This window comes from Sylvia atricapilla, chromosome 10 (assembly GCF_009819655.1).
Source record: "Sylvia atricapilla isolate bSylAtr1 chromosome 10, bSylAtr1.pri, whole genome shotgun sequence".
NCBI classification, from domain to species: Eukaryota; Metazoa; Chordata; class Aves; order Passeriformes; family Sylviidae; genus Sylvia; species Sylvia atricapilla.
This window is the reverse complement of record NC_089149.1, coordinates 16,562,202-16,577,942: the sequence shown is the minus strand read 5'-3', so window position 1 is coordinate 16,577,942 and position 15,741 is coordinate 16,562,202. Positions and strand designations below refer to the sequence as shown.

Below are 15,741 nucleotides of genomic sequence, written 5' to 3'. Positions count from 1 at the left end.
TCCCCAGGCTGAGAGTGCAAAAAGCCCATGGGAAAGGCTTGTGTCTCACTGCACTGACAAACTATTGCTGACCTGAATCAAACACAAACCCCACAACACCACATCTTGTTTTCACATCTAGTGACAAAAATTATAAAAGCAAAGAGAAATGGGCAAGTGGTATGGCAATCTGAACCTTCACTCCTCTAGGAGAGCTGCTTGGCCAGCAGTCTCTCTAACTGCTTTTTGAAAAATTACTGCGCTAGCACACACCACCTATTCAGCAATGTCTGCCTTTTCCTAATTCCTGTCCTCAATCCCAAGTGAAAAATTCCCGTTTTCCAGGACAAACGGCTGTCAGCAGTTCCAGCTATCCCAACAACTCACCAAAGAAATCAGACAGAGGGACACAGTTTAATACCTCCTGCCTGTTTTCTATCATTTGCTACCTTATTTAGCCAAAACTGAAAGGCAATGGAGGCAGTGTTAGCTGGACTGTAATGCCACAGCTGCTGACTCGGGACCTTTTTGTGCTCAATGCTCTGAAGCTGACCCAAGACTGACCCCTTTTCCTCATCACTCACAGAGTCAGGCACGAGGTTTTAAGTTTTTCAGTTCCAACTGATCTCATGTTGGAACCCTGGGCATAAGAAAAGGCTCTTCTCTAAAAGAAAGAAAAAGCAGCACAATATTAATGATGGCCTCAGCATACTAGTGCCCGAATTCGGATGTTTCTGTGGGTGCCATAATCAGAGAAAGCTTTCCAGGCAAAAAAACCCCAAAAACTTAGATAGATCCTAATTATGGGAAACACATAATTAGGACACCACCAGCTAAAAACCCCATAAACCTGGCCTTGTACTGACTTTCAAAATGCCTGGGGTATTTTTCTTTTCTGAATCAAAACACAAAAGCACCATCTACATCAACTTGGAAAAAATAAATAAATTTATCCTTCCAAAGAACCAAAGTCAGCGGATTTTCTAAAAAATATTCTAACATAATGTAAAGGGAAAAAAGAGGCTTTTGTGCTCTGTGTGGTACATGAGGGATGGGTGGGTTTGAAGTACCAGACACTGTGTGCTCAAGTGGAAGGATATGCCTCACTCTTAAAAAAAAAACAAAACCAAACAGTTTTCATATTTGACACTTGAACAGTTGGACAGAATATGTAGAAGACATCCCCAAATCCACTATTTCTTCAGAGTTCCACAGATATCTTTTTCACTCTACTTGAAAAACCCTTTCTGAGTCTATGCAACAAACTAAGGCTCCAAGTGCTAATTATAAATTATTGATTACAGTTTGATACTAATATAGAACATCTGATAGCTGAGTATCTTCACTAGAACACAGTGGTTTTCTAACAACAGATCTCAGGTTAACTAGAATTAAACTCTGAGGTTAATGCTGAAAATGTAACAAGAATTGGAAAAAATTGTTTAAAAGCAGAATCTCCTTAATTTGTGCATGGCTTCTATGTCTTATGGCAGATTTCCCCAAGTATACCTTTAAATAAACATTTCCAGAAATACTGAACTGACACAGCTTTTGGTGCATCCCTCCTAAAGTGTGCTGGCAAGCAATGTCTTTCAAAGAGGAGCAAGTTTACTTGGAGAGGATACAAACCATTAAAATAATTAATATAAATCAGTAACTAAGGCAAAGCTGTTTTGCTCTCCCAGCTGCCAAATTGACAAAGCTGCATGTGGCTCAGGAAGCAAGAACATTTTGGCAGGAGATGATTGGTGTTCCCCCAAAGCAAACAACAAATAAAGACTCTCCCTACAATATGTGCTTATATTTGAAGTCTATTAAAAACACAAAACATCTGTTACACTTGTAAGATTTTAAAAAACAAGCCATGCAACTGATATCAGTACTTGTAAGCAGGTAAAATCCCAACAGGAGCCTTCATTCAGATATTGCCTCAAAATGTCCCAGCTCTCAACAGAGGCACATCCTTGTGAGCTTTAATTTATCAGAGGCTCAGTGTACTTGAAATCAAGTTTAAATATGTCTTACCTCAATGTCAAGTACTTCCACTGTGTTGTCCAAGAGCTTTATTTTGATGGAGAGGTCACGCTCGTGCGCTTTGGCAGGTGATGATGCCATGGCAGTCAAGAGGTTCTGCCCTGGCTCCAGGGTACTCACTCCTGAGGTCTTCTGGGCACCCAAACGAGAGCCCGGCGTCTGCAGAACTCTGTATGTTCCTTCTATCTCTCCCATCTTCCAACTGCAAGCAGAGTCTGTAGAAGCACAGAAGAAAATAGAGGGTTAGGGTTACAGCCTGAAAGATTTTCTATTGATGTTCTGTATGAAAACACTATCCACTGAAGCACTACCACAAAATCCTTATTTAACAATCTTCATCTCACTAGTAAAATCAGTAATAAGGTTAATGAAACTCTGGACAGTGCTTGGAGCAACCTGGTCTAGTGGAAGGTGTCCCTGCCTGTGGGACAGATTGGAACAAGATGAGCTTTAGGATCCCTTCCAACCCGAATCATTCATCATAATGACTAAAATCCAACCGCTGGGAAGAAAAAGTAGGAAAGAAAACCCTAACCATTCTGAAGCAAGGTTAAGAAATGGAATAGTTAAACTTGTACCTTCTGCCCTCCCAACATGAACATTTTAGTTTCTGACAAGTTTTTCTGCTGATGAGCCCCCTACCACCAGCAGAGCGAGCAGTGGGGACAGTGAGGGTAAGGCAGGTACCTCTCACTGGTTCCCAACCATCCCATGGACTGCACACCGATATAATGAGAACTATTAACTTCTGCATCCCCAAAATGATGACTCATGCAAAACCTTAACTCTGGCAGCTCACAGCCTTCATCAGACACTGTTACAAGGTAACACCTCACTGGCAAATTTGTGCTATATCCAGATTAAACCAGTGGGCAAAAATATCAGTTACAGAGACAGACACTAGCAAACACAGGTTGACTCCTACAGTGTGAGTCCTGCTTTCATGGCTTGGTGGCAGTTGTGCAGAGCAAATGTTTAATTTGACATGGGGAAAAAGTCCCATGCAGCTCTCTGCAGTTCTCTCATGCCCCAGAGCAGTGGGAAATCACAGTGGGGTCCACACGAAGGTGAGGTGTGGGAGAAATCAAGGCACAGAAAGCTTTCAAAACCTTGTGCATACAGGTCCAGACATGGAAATGAATACAGGGTTTGATTTGCGACCTTGGAAAAGGCTTCCAGATTTAGAGACCAGAAGCAAGAATGTGAGTTTGTAGTTTAAGCAGAAACATGTTAGGCTAGAAAATAGAAAGTTTTAGAGCAGAAAAGTTTGACTAGAGAATCTGTTACAAAGGTAGTAAGAAGTTTTAAGGTGTAGTACTGTAGATCTGTGTGTCATTATACAATTGGTTAAGAAAATCCACACTGCAGCAAAACATGTAAAACAAAATAATTAGCAACTGGTGTAAAAACACTAACAAACTTTGTGCAGTAGTTTATTGGCTAATAAATCTTTAAAAGGCATTGTAGTAGCTAGAGATCTTGTGACCTTTGATGAATAATGTGAAGATGCTCTCACCCTTTTGTGAGACTGTAGAAGATAAGAGCAATAAATCACCCTTTTAAAATGTCTCTCAGTGGTCCTGTCTTTCAAATATCCCAAATGTGAGGCCCGTGTGCTCAGAATGCAGCACAGCCTCTGCCCCATGCCCACCACTGGCACTGAGTACTTGGTGCCAGGCACCAGCAGGAATACACAGGGAGGCTCCTTGGGCTTTTTGGGTGAATTGCCCAAGCACCACACGGTGTGTCAACAGTCCAGAGTATGTGGGTACTGCGGTGGGACAGCCTTCACATGGCTTCACTTCCAAAGGAGTGATAGGTTATTGTTTTGTAATAAAGGTGTTTTGTCAGAAAAGAAGAGAAGCAGCTTGTGGAAACACTCCTTTGTCTTTCTATGCTCAGAGTAGGTAGGGAGCCTGCTCAAGGATTTGAATGACGCCAGCCCTACATGTCCTTACAAATTAGTTGGGGGTGGTTTACATTTCAACTCTCACACACATCGAGACTGGTAAAATGTCTTCCTAGCTCATAGCCCAATGCATTTTAACATTTTGGGGTTTTTTGGGTTTTTTTTTTTTTTTATGTAGATCCCTACAGAGATAAACTTATCTCAGAAGGGCAGACATAACTCCCCACCACAAGACTTGTGCAGCCTCTGAACTCCTGCAGAGCTCTGCCCAAGCAGCACAGCTGAGACCACCCAGAGACACTGCCAGCCTTCCAGCTGACAACATGCAACAAGAAAGTGTGAAAATCACAGAATCATTACAACTGGGAAAACGTCTCTGACATCATCAAGTCCAACCCCTAACCCAACACTGCCAGGACCACCACTAAACCATGCCCCCAAGTGCCCCAGTCACACATGTTTGAACCCTTCCAGGGATGGGGACTCCACCACTGCCCTAGGAAGCCTGTTCCAATGCCTGACAAACCTTTCAGTGAACAATTTTCCCCCGATACCGAATCTAAATATCCTCTGACACAGCTTGAGGCCTTTTCCTCTTGTCCTGCCCCTTGTTTCCTGGGGGTAGAGCCTGACACCCACTTGGCTGCACCCTCCTGTCAGGGAGTTACAGAGAGCAAAAAGGTTCCCCCTGAGCCTCCTGTTCTCCAGGTTGAGCCCCTCCAGCTGTGCCTCATCTGACCTGTTCTCCAGACCCTTCCCCAGCTCCACTGCCCTTCTCTGGACATGCACCAGGGACTCAAAACCAAACCCAGGATGAAGGATGAGCTTAACCTTAAAAGAGGACACACACTGCCCTGTGCCCAACCTCCCAATCTCTGGGTGACAAAAATAATCAGAAAGTTTCTTTCTTGGGGTGTTTGGTGCATATTTTGTGGCTGACCTTCTTGGTTTGTGTGGCCACACAGCCAAGGAGAAAAACTGTTAGGTCATAAATTTTAAAACTACCCTAACAACAACATTCAGCAGAAAGAGATACCCAGGTTACACCTTTAACTGCTAATCTGAAGAGAAACCAGAGCTTGATCTGGTAATCTATATCCCCCTTGATACTGTGTCCCTTATCAGGTAAATTTTTGCAAAAAAACAAAACAAACAAACAATTCAGGATTCAGGAGCCTATGGCATTCAGGAGCCTACGAGCAGCTAGAGCTGCCCAGGATGGGTCATATTCCTCACGAGGCTTTATTAGCCACCCGCTCTTAAAATCAGTGCTCCAGGAGCATTCATTCCCTTCTGAATAAACAGCTCCTGGAAGAGAGACACACTGCAGTTACTCAAAAGGAAAAAAATGCAAGCAGCAACAGCCAGGGCAGCACAAGGAACAGCCCTGCAGAAGAGACCTCAGAGCCTCCCCTCCAGCTGGAGCCAGCTGCTTCCCCGAGGCAAGGCAGGCAGGCCACTCAAGGCTGGACTCATGAGGAGCTCCTGGGTACTCTCTAGCTTTGGGCACCAGCCAGGAGAGAACAAAGTCATATCAACCAGATATTGCACACGTCAAAGTCCTTCCCCACAGGTGGTAACGGGAAAAGTGAACTCAGTGAGGCTTGACCTCGTGTCCTACTAATGACATATTCCTAAAAATATTTACACCAGCCAACATTCAGATTTTATGCCAGCCAATATCCAGATTTTAAAGGCCAAACGAGTGCTAGGCAGAACACATGATGTGCAGAAGCAAGCATGATGCTCACAGGAGCAGTGGCCTGCTGTGCCAGCTGGGAGCATCTCCCCCATGCCACATCCTGCTCCCACCCAAGGCACCCCATGCCATCACAACTATTAACAACCCCCAAACAGCCGGCCCTGCTCCCACTGCCTTCTACACCCAATGTGTGAGGAGTGCTAACCAAGTCAAGCACTATTTCCAGTTTCACCACCAGAGTCACATATCATGTTTTATGTACTCCAACTACATGTGACATTTCTGGACAAAAACCATAGTGCCATTGTTCAGGAAACACTTCAGTTCAAGGGGCTGACTACACTAAAGGAGGAGGAAAATGAACTAGTGAAGCCTGAGACAGGCTGCAAGCTCAGAGAATACAAAACTTCTACAGGCAGAGCATCCCACAGCACCAGGAGTCTCCAGCTGTGGGTGAGCCACAACAAGATCTCAACAATTCAAAACTAAAATGCAGTATTACCACAACACTGGTGTTCTGGGATAAAAAAAAAAAAAAAAAAAAAACACAAAAAAACCCTTCCTTGCATTGCCTCTCCCTGAAGTTGTTTGCACCCAGTATTTATCCTGATAATTTCCTACAAACTGGGTCCAGGCACCAAAGCTAAATCTGTTCCCTGAAGCACAGTGACTGAATGAGCGTTGCTCTGAGCCCGAGATGAAAGAGCAAACAAAACAAAATTTATAAAATTTAGGTAGCTGTACATAATCTTTTTTATTTTTTACTTTTTGTACAGGTACTTTTTGAAATAGCTTTTAAGTCATCATGAGTTTCATCTTCTACTTGGATGGAATAAACTTATTTTTTAGAAGCAAGACAGTGTTTTCAGCTAACAGCAAATCTGGAAAGGTAGTTTATACCTGAGATCATAGAAACATAAAGTGGTTTGGGTTTGAAGGGGCCTTAAACCCCACTTTGTTCCAAGCCCCTGCCATAGGCAGGGACACCTTCCACTAGACCAGTTTACTTCAAGCCCCATTCAATCTGGCTTTGCATACTTGGACGATACCAATGGCTTTCAAAGGAACTCCTCTGAGCACAAAGGAGCTCCTCTGATCCTGCCACTGTCCAAAAGACTCCTCTGGTGTCTTTTGGACAGTGGCAGGATCCGTGTTCCCTCACCCATGCAGAAGGCAGATACGAAGTAAGGGCAGTTTCCCAGTTGCCGAGTGTGAGCAGGGTGGTCCCTGCCTTCCGTGGGAAGGGATCGCTACACACGGAGCCGCAAGGAAGTACAAAAATGCAAACATTTCTCTTTCAACTTTCTCACTAAGCCATGGCCGGCCGTTAGCATCGCTACATTGAGTTGACACTAAATGATGCAGCAACAATGAAGAGAGAGGAAGATTCCGAGTGCCCAGGTGTGACAGGAGCGACGTGCCTCCCCGCCACCCGGACCTCACATTCCCCCACGAGCCCGTCGCTCCTCACGGTCTGGAAGGGCTCCATGGCTCTCCCCTGCAGAGCTGCGCGGCCACACGCTGGCTTGGAAGGAGCTGGATGGGCGGGGACAGGGGAATGTCCGCAGCCGGTCCCTGCCAGGTGAGCGGGGCTCCGAAGCGCTGCTCTGAGCGAGCAGCAGCGCGCCGCAGGACCCCTGCCAGCCCGGGTCCCGCGGATGCAGGGGACGGGACGTGCCGGGGCGCGGCTGCTCTCGCACCCAGCCCGAGAGAGCAGGGCGAAGCCGACGGGCCAGACCTGCGGCAGCCCCCAGGGAAGGCGCTCTCTGAGCCCCGGGGCAAGCCGCTCCCCAGGCCCCGGCAGCCCCCGGGACGCTTCGGCGAGCCGGAGCCCCAGTCCTGGGGCTGGCAGAGCGCGGGCCGCAGACCCCGTTCGCTCCCCCGGCCCGGGGCCGCAGCGCCCGGCAGCTCGGCCGCGCAGGCGGGGTGGGCCGAGCCGCCGGCCCGGGCCGCCGCTCCAGCCCCCTCAGCTCCCGGCCCGCGCCCGCTCCACGCGCTCCGGCCGCCGGTTCGGCCCCGGCCCCGGCCCCGGCCCGGTTCGCGGCCCGCAGCCACCGTGCCCCGCTCACCTCCAGGCCGGGCCCGCTCCGCCGCCGCCCGCGCTCACACCGGCCCCAGCCGGCCCCGCCCCGCCCCGCTCCGCCCGCCCGTGGGCAGCGCGGCCGGGCCGGCCCCACCCTGCGGCCGGGTAACGGGGCCCGGGGCAGGCCCGGGGGCCGCGCTCGCGGCTGCGTCGCGGGGAGCGGCGCAGCGACACACGGAGCGCTCCCTCCTGCCGCCCCACTGCCCGGCCGGGTCCGCCGAGCTTAGAGGATTGTTTTATAACAAAGTCAAACCCAAAATGTGGTTTTCCAGCACGGGGAAAGCTTTGAAAGGATGTTTCCGTCCGAAGCTGAAGGGCACCCAGCTCACAGGCTGCTGCACCCCAAAAAGAGGCGCATGAAATCCCCCAATGCACACCCCAGACGTCCATCACAAACACCCCACAGATCTCATTTGCTCAGGGAAATACTGCCCTGGGGAGCCACACCATGCGAGTAAACAGCCCCAAGCCAAGTAGTGAACATTTTAGGTCTTCACTTAGTTAAATTTTTCACTTATAAATTTTAAGTGGGAGTAGAAACAGACTCAGCGCTACAGAACAGAAGAAAACGTGGGTGCCGCGCAGATGCACCAGGGAGTGTTGCTGGCCAAAGGAGCTGAAGACCACAAAAGCAGCATCCTCCTCCCTCCCCAACCAGCAAGCCCATCCCTCACTGACACAGACAAGAACAAAACACTGCAGGAAATTCAGCACAGGACAAACAGATCTTTGCACCGTCTGGATTTCATCAGCCTCAAAGCCAAGGCCAAGGCTGGCAGATAATAGGATAGCCAGGAAAAGACCTCTTCCTGAAAAGGACCACCTTTGACAATCTCTGAGTCACCCATAGCTCACTACAGTCTGCTCTTCAAGACAAGAAGCAACAGGAATGAGAGAAATCCTCGGGTTTCTCTAGATGTGGACTGTTGGCCGATAGCATGAGAAACACAAGGAGCCATCTTGTTTCTGAGAACTTGACCTTTTCACAGCTATATGAAAAACAAAACATTAGCCTAGCATATGACTTTTGATAATAAAAACCACATAAATTATGCAGAACAGTCCTTTCAAACAGAAACACCTTCATAACTCTCACTCACCAAAAGGCAACTTGCAAATTTAATGAGTAATTCCTGACTAGCAGCATTCTCATCTCTTCAAAAGAACAAAAGGCACAAGGTTTTAAAAAATATGTCCCATGATTTTTTCTCCTTCAAAAGTGATACGGAGCTGAAGAATCTCGTGGATATAGGAAAAAAAAAAAAAAAAAAAAAAAAAAAGTTGCAAAAGTGTACCCAACATTTTAGATAACTCCATTCATAAGATGAATTGTGATTTCAGTCAGGTAAAGTGCTTTCATTATTGACAAGCTGCCTCAGTATCCTATTTGCATGGCTTTTTATCTGCAACTTAAGTGTTAATACAGTGTCACGTCCTTCAAAGGACAGACACTTCAGAGTCATCTTCATTTCAATCACTTTCTTTAACATCTAAAAAGAGCGCTAAAGTTTTCTTGTGCAAAAAAAGCAGCTGCCACTAAGAGAACAAATCTGATGTGATCACTTTAAAGCCACATGCCACTACACTTAGGAAAGGAAGCAAAAATTACAGCTGTGGCAGAGTCTTCAGAAACATCAACACCCTGCTGCTGTTCCTGCTGTTCTTTATGCTTCACTCGAATCCTGACTTTATTGCTTACCCAAAACACAAGTCATTTACTGAACTGAAACAATGCAGTAAGAAAAAAAGGCACAAAGGTCCAATGTGTTTAATTGTCCTCATCCCGAGCACCTCTGTTTCTACACACAGCTCATTCCTGACCTGTCTACGCACATAAAAAAAGTTATTTTCCATTATATCAGAGAATTCCAGAACAGTTTGGTATGGAAAGGACCTTAAAGACCATCCAGCTTTAACTCCTTTGCCCTGGGCAGGAACCACCTTCCAACATCCCAGGTTGCTCCAAGCCCCATCCAGCCTGGCCTTGGACACTTCCAAGGATGGAGAAGCCACAGGGTATGATTAGGAAGGGCCACATCAGGTTGAACCTCTGTTCTATACACTCAGTCATTCAATAAATCCTCAGCAACCATACCAAAAAACATGCTTGAGATGTAGTGTTTGGCGATTTTGAAAACTAAAAGAGGGAGTGGATTGTTATCTCCACCAGACACACCGGTATGTTCTTCATAGCTACCCACAAAGACTTCTGAGTTTCTGTAAGACCCATTAAATCAAACTTTTGAGACATCCAGGCAGTGTTTGAAGCCTTTACAGGAGGAGGAGAAAGTTTAGAGACCAAAACTAGAAGAAGAATGTCATTACACATGAAAGCCAGCTGTTACAGTTGGAAGGATGCAGTGTCAGGACAAAGTACAACTTTCTCCTTTTGAGATAAAAAATGATAACAAGGTGTAACTCTCTCACTCAAGTAATATAAGAGATAATAAGCACCACGTTCTCCTCTTGGCCTGAGAAGGACAATTAGAATTACCCTTTCACTACACTATAATATCATCTTTTTCTTTAATCACTCTCTGGATGAGGGTTGAGGAAGTCCTTCAAAGCAGACTTCTTATCCAACCAAGATAACAGCTGGAAAATCTTCTTTTTATTCAGATCCTTCACCATGACAAAGAGAAACTCTGCAGACTGAAAAATTATACCTATTGATGATTTTGTCAGCACATATTATCCAAATACACACTACAAAGCTCTGTCTCTCAGAGGTCTCTATCTCATAACAACAAAGCAAGCAGTTTCAAATACTTACACTGTCTTCCCTTCTGTCTACAGCAGCAACTAGGCACAGCTGAGAGCAAAAATACTTACAACCATTTAAGCCAGTATTTTATACCACATACACCAAACTAACTGGTTTGGGTGTATAGCAAACTACACCACATGTCACCAGTTCACTTCTCTAGTGTGTGGTACTGGGACTCCACAGTCACAACAGACATGAGCATGATAAGGATGAAAAGAGGAAGATGGATTGGTATGGGTTTCATTGCAGGGAGGTCACTGAAAGCACCAGAATCCCTTTTGGGGCAGTTCAAAGACCTTTGACTGCCCCAGTTCACTGCCATTGTCCTACTTGGGTTCAAAGCAGAGCATTGTATGACAATTCTCTCATCTCTTATTCTACCTGGAGATATTCAACAATTTGCTGTAGGCATCATTAAGCCTAAACACATTGTCACTTAGGACTAACTGGAAGGGCTGAGAGCTTTCTCCACAAGATTATCACTCTTTCTTCCATCACTCTTGAGACCTGGTGACACTGCACCTCCTGCAGAGCACCTTAGAGGTCCACTAGGGGAAAAACTCACTTTTCCATGACTGTCTTCACATGTTAGATGAAATGTCATGACAATTAGTGACCACTCTAGCCACATTTCTGGTCTGGAAGGGTTTCAGCCCTGAAGAGTTCAGCCAAGTACTTTGCAGCCTGTAATAGCCTGTGCAGCAGAACCAGACCAGTTATCTTGTCTTACTGACCCATCCTCTGGTTTGCTTTCCACACCACCTAAGACATCTCAGTAGGGACTAGTCTGCATGGATCAACAACTGATTCCTCAACCTGCCTCATCACTGATCACAGTTCTCTACCCAACCATCACAAAGAGCATGTTTGTTTCTTAAATAGCAAAATAGAGCTAATTTTAGTCAGGTGGTGCTCTGTACTAACAGCCCACCAGCACCCCAGATTGTAGAAAAACTAGAGAGTGAAATCATAAAATCTGACCAATCTACCATTAGCAAACGACAAAAGACTCAAGTCAAGGTGAACAGGAATTGCCAGATAAGCAGATGTATGATCCACATGATGAGCACAAAGACTGAACAACACAGCCATACCTGTACATCCCAGAATTACCAGAATTACTCTCCTGCTCCAGACTCACTTACTGTTAAAATTGACCTGAAAACATAAGAGAAATACTGTTCTTCAACAGCAATGAATAAAGATGCTTCAAAAATGGACAGAATGTACCTTGTTCTAGTGGCAGAGATGGAATGCCAAAAGCACTCAGCAGTAGTAGTACCTTGCTAAACCAACTGATTTCCATGCTACAGATACTTGTATTCTCTGTGGCTGGGATTTTACACTTCCAAACTTAAATAATTCTGCCCCCCACAATCATGCTCTAGAACTTCTTCCAGAAAAAAAATAAAATCATTGAGCTTCTGAGATTGTTTCTCTTGGGAGTATTTTTCAAGAGCTCTTTGACACATACTGCAACTTCTAATTACACTGGTCTTCATGAAGCACTAAGTCCACCAGTTTTAGACCATGACCTGAAATTAAACCCCCATTATTAACCAATTCTTTAGAACAGGCCTGGGTACTTATGTACAGGAAAAACTTCTGCTAACAGAAAAAACCCAAGAGGCTGCAATCCCTTTTTGCAATCATCTACTTTGACTTTCATAATTACATCTCTATTTTAACTTGGCTCTCATAGTGAAGGTGGCAATTAGAACAAGTAAATTAAGCACAGCATATGTTCATACCTGCACACACACAGATGCACTCACTCAGCAGCTTTTCTCAGTCTGACTAGGGAACTTGTCCAAGCACATCCTCCCTGCCCAGAAGGCTCAGTCTGTAGGCAGCAGCAGTTCTGGAGCCACAGCACAAAAATCAAGAGTGTAGACAAGCTACAAAGTGCAACAAAATAGAGCCACAACACTGGAACAAAAGTCCAGGCAAAATCTGAAAACTGTGTCTGCCCTGTTCTTATCCACAGGTGAAAGCTGAGACACAATCACTTATTGCCCCCACATGGTACATTAATCCTATTGCACAAAAGCACTAATAAGCCCAGAATTACTCTAAATTTGTTTTAAATTGAACCATTGAACCCACAGGTTTTTTGGTAGATGTTAGTTCTGTGACTGTAACAGCCTAAACATTAAGCTGCTACCAAATAATCTTTTCTGCAATTATATTGATTTATTCCTCTCTCACACTTAATAATGTCTGCACAGTGAGGGCAATCAAGCATGTCTGAAGCAGCAAGGCCTGAAAACCAATCCCCCAACAAAACTGGGAGTGCCAGAAAGCTCACTCTGCCTTTTTTTTTTTTTTTTTTTTTTTTTTTTTTTTAAATTCCATAGAGGTTCATCTCATTTCCCTGCCCATCAAATCAACCTGGGTTTTGTTACCTCAGAGAAGTCACACAAGGGTTCATGTCTTGGACAATGCCTCAAAGATGTACATGAAAAAGGTCTCTCTGTGTTTGTTGGGGGGGAGGGGGGGGAACAAGACATCCCCAGACAGAAAACACTGCTCCCCCACAATCTGGAATTCTGACAAGAAAGAAGATCACCTCACCTTCACCTACCAATCAACTTTAGTCACTAAGTCAACAAATGCACGAATGCCCAGTAAAATATAAAGGAGAAAAAGGCCTAGTTCTGTTTCATGGACAAGGACACTTGCAATAAAATGATAAATTTAGGATCTTCAAACACTAGACACAGATAAGCTTGGCAATTATTTTATTACCAGATAAACCACAGTTAAGGCTGTCAGTAACACCAACTCTGCTGCATTAAGTTCTTTCAGAAATGAGGGAGCCAAACACATATTGATGGCAAACAAACTGGTGGATTCCCCATTCTGCCCTCAACCAGAAGGACTGTTCCAGCTGTTCCAGCTCTTTGTGCCAGAACATAGAGCACAGCAGTCCCACTGCTGCCAAGACACAGCCCCTGAGCTGAGCCCAGCTGTCAGACACATGCCCAGCCATCCCTGCCACACTGTGTTTCCACGTTTCAAAGCAGCCTGAGACTATTTGCTGGGCAGGAAAGGAAGATTCAAACCAGTTTTCTTGCTCTGGGTGCAAACTTTCAAAGAGACTGAATATTCCTGGAAAGCCAAATCACATGTTCTCTGCAGGAGAGAAGCTCTGAACTCAGAGCAGGTACCACTACAGGAACAGCTCAACCTAGGTTTTGGGCTCTGCTTTATGGAAAAGCTTCTTAAGAGTAAAAATAAATCAAAAACTTTAAAACAACAGGGGAATTGTAAATTGCAAGGCACAGGAATGAGCATGTTCTGAACAAAGCCTTTTACCATCAGTGTCCTTTTTTTTTTTTCTTTAAATAATAATAAATATGCTATTGAAGCAGCACAGGATCTGCTTTAATGAGTGTTTTGCATTAGCTGTCAGGGTGTGTACATTTACTTATTTTATAGAATACACCAAATTACCTTCACAACACTTACAAGCTCCTATGCTTCCTACATGGGTTTTTCCCCATGAATTTTTGGCTCCTACTTTTAAAAATGAGGCGATTCCTCATTGCCCCACCAGCTTCAAATTGTTTGTTGATAAAAAATGGGGACAGCGAGTCTGAGGGACTTTAAGCACGATGCCTCAACATGATGAAGCTGCTAATGGAAGGCACATCTTATAAAGATGTGAGTTATATATGACTCTTTGCCGTGTCTTCCTGGATGTGACTTACAGGGCTGGACAGAAATTTCTATCTGGCAATGTGGATCCCTCTTGGAATGCAACCCTTAAACCTGACACCATTTACATCACCACAGACAAGGTGTGCAAAGCTGAGAGCCAGGGAGGGCTGGGATAGAGCAAAAACAACCGGCTCCATCAGTTGTACAGAACTGTTTACAGCGGGTTTCAAAGGGAGCAGGATGAGCCCCAGGCTTGGGAGAGAGAGGAGAGCTCCTCATTCTTTTCCTATCTGAGTTCAGTGTTTCCTACAGCAATGAGAGTGCTGCTTTCTCCATGGGACTGCTCAATAAAGCCAGGCAGGATGGCTGCAGGGCTGTGTGTGCTCTCACCAGGGTATGTTCCCAAAAGTCTGTTGTTCTCTCTCTGAGGTAGCTGGACACCTCCTCTGCCTTGCTGGACTGACAGGCTCTCATTCCTGTGGGAGGAAGTGAAATTCATTTGCCTTCTGCATTTTTCAAGCACCGAAACTAAACTTGCAAGCACACAGCTACATCAGATCTTGCCTTGCTAAATGCTGCAGAAATTCCACAACGCATCTGAAACTTGGGCACACCCTGCCGTGGCTCTGAGCCAAGCCCAGGTGATCCCATCAAGTCTGGGCTGCACTGGCAGCGTGTCTGGCCATCACGCCACTCCTTAGACAAAGCTCTTCCTCCTCATACTCCCTCCATTCCCAGTTTCTGGGCTTGACCTATAATGACATCAAATGTAACTTCACTGTACATGTGCTTACTTGGTCACTGTGACAAAAGCCTGGTTCCAACATTCTTCAAGTCTTCATACAAAAGGACACATGAGTAGGTGACAGCACCTCGCAGTTTTTGGATTATGAGGAGATTCTTTAGGAAACAACTACACACCAAAGGCTGCTAAAGCACAGGGAGAACACCTGCTTCACTGGTAAACTGGCCTGCATTGCCAGACACATGCCTTCAAGACTGTCCAAGGAACAGCAGCCCAGAGGCTCCCTCAGCATCTCCAGAAGATGTGGCAGACATGGTAGGAACAGGGCTTTAGGACAACAAGGTGCTAATCAAACTGGTATCTCTCCTGAGAAACTGCCTTTGGGAATCGTGGGCTGTGGGAAAATCTCTATGGCAGGCTGAGTTATGAAATGTTTTAATCACAGATTTCTTGCACTGCAGGAATCCTTTAAGCATTTCTTTCTGGCTTTCTCTACAGCAGGACTCCTGTGTTAAGCTCTTTGTGCACTCTTCCACACACAGCGGTGGGAGAAAACAGCACTTAGGGAAGAATACATAACTTCATGGAGTCCTTTGTGCTGAATTCCAGTACAATGTCCTTCCAAGCAATAGGTTCAACTCTGCCCAAAGCTTTTTATGGATTATATTCTTGCACATTCTGAGCAATTACCACCTCATTTGTCATCTAGTTCAGATGGTTCCCTAAAGCATGTAGCGTTTCAAGATCTATTAGGAAGTGTCCAGAGAAAGACAGGAAGAGTTACATTTTTTCATTTTTCTTTACTCAGACATCAGGAAACAAAGGTTTATAGATATTCTGTTCTTTTTCTTTTTGTAAC

At 45.3% G+C, this 15,741-nt stretch overlaps 1 protein-coding gene across 2 annotated transcripts in view; it reads right to left on the bottom strand.

Annotated features, from left to right (window-relative positions):
- Positions 1-7,749, bottom strand: part of FARP2 (FERM, ARH/RhoGEF and pleckstrin domain protein 2) — a 72,204-nt gene extending 64,455 nt beyond the window's left edge. For both annotated transcript variants that reach the window (XM_066326091.1, XM_066326092.1), the window contains exons 1-2: positions 7,694-7,749; positions 2,005-2,228 (exon numbers count right to left, since the gene is read on the bottom strand). In XM_066326091.1, coding sequence (XP_066182188.1) covers positions 2,005-2,208 — 204 coding nt within the window. In that variant the 5' untranslated portion in view covers positions 2,209-2,228; positions 7,694-7,749. The remainder of the gene's footprint in view (positions 1-2,004; positions 2,229-7,693) is intronic.
- Between the last annotated feature and the right edge of the window lie 7,992 nt (positions 7,750-15,741).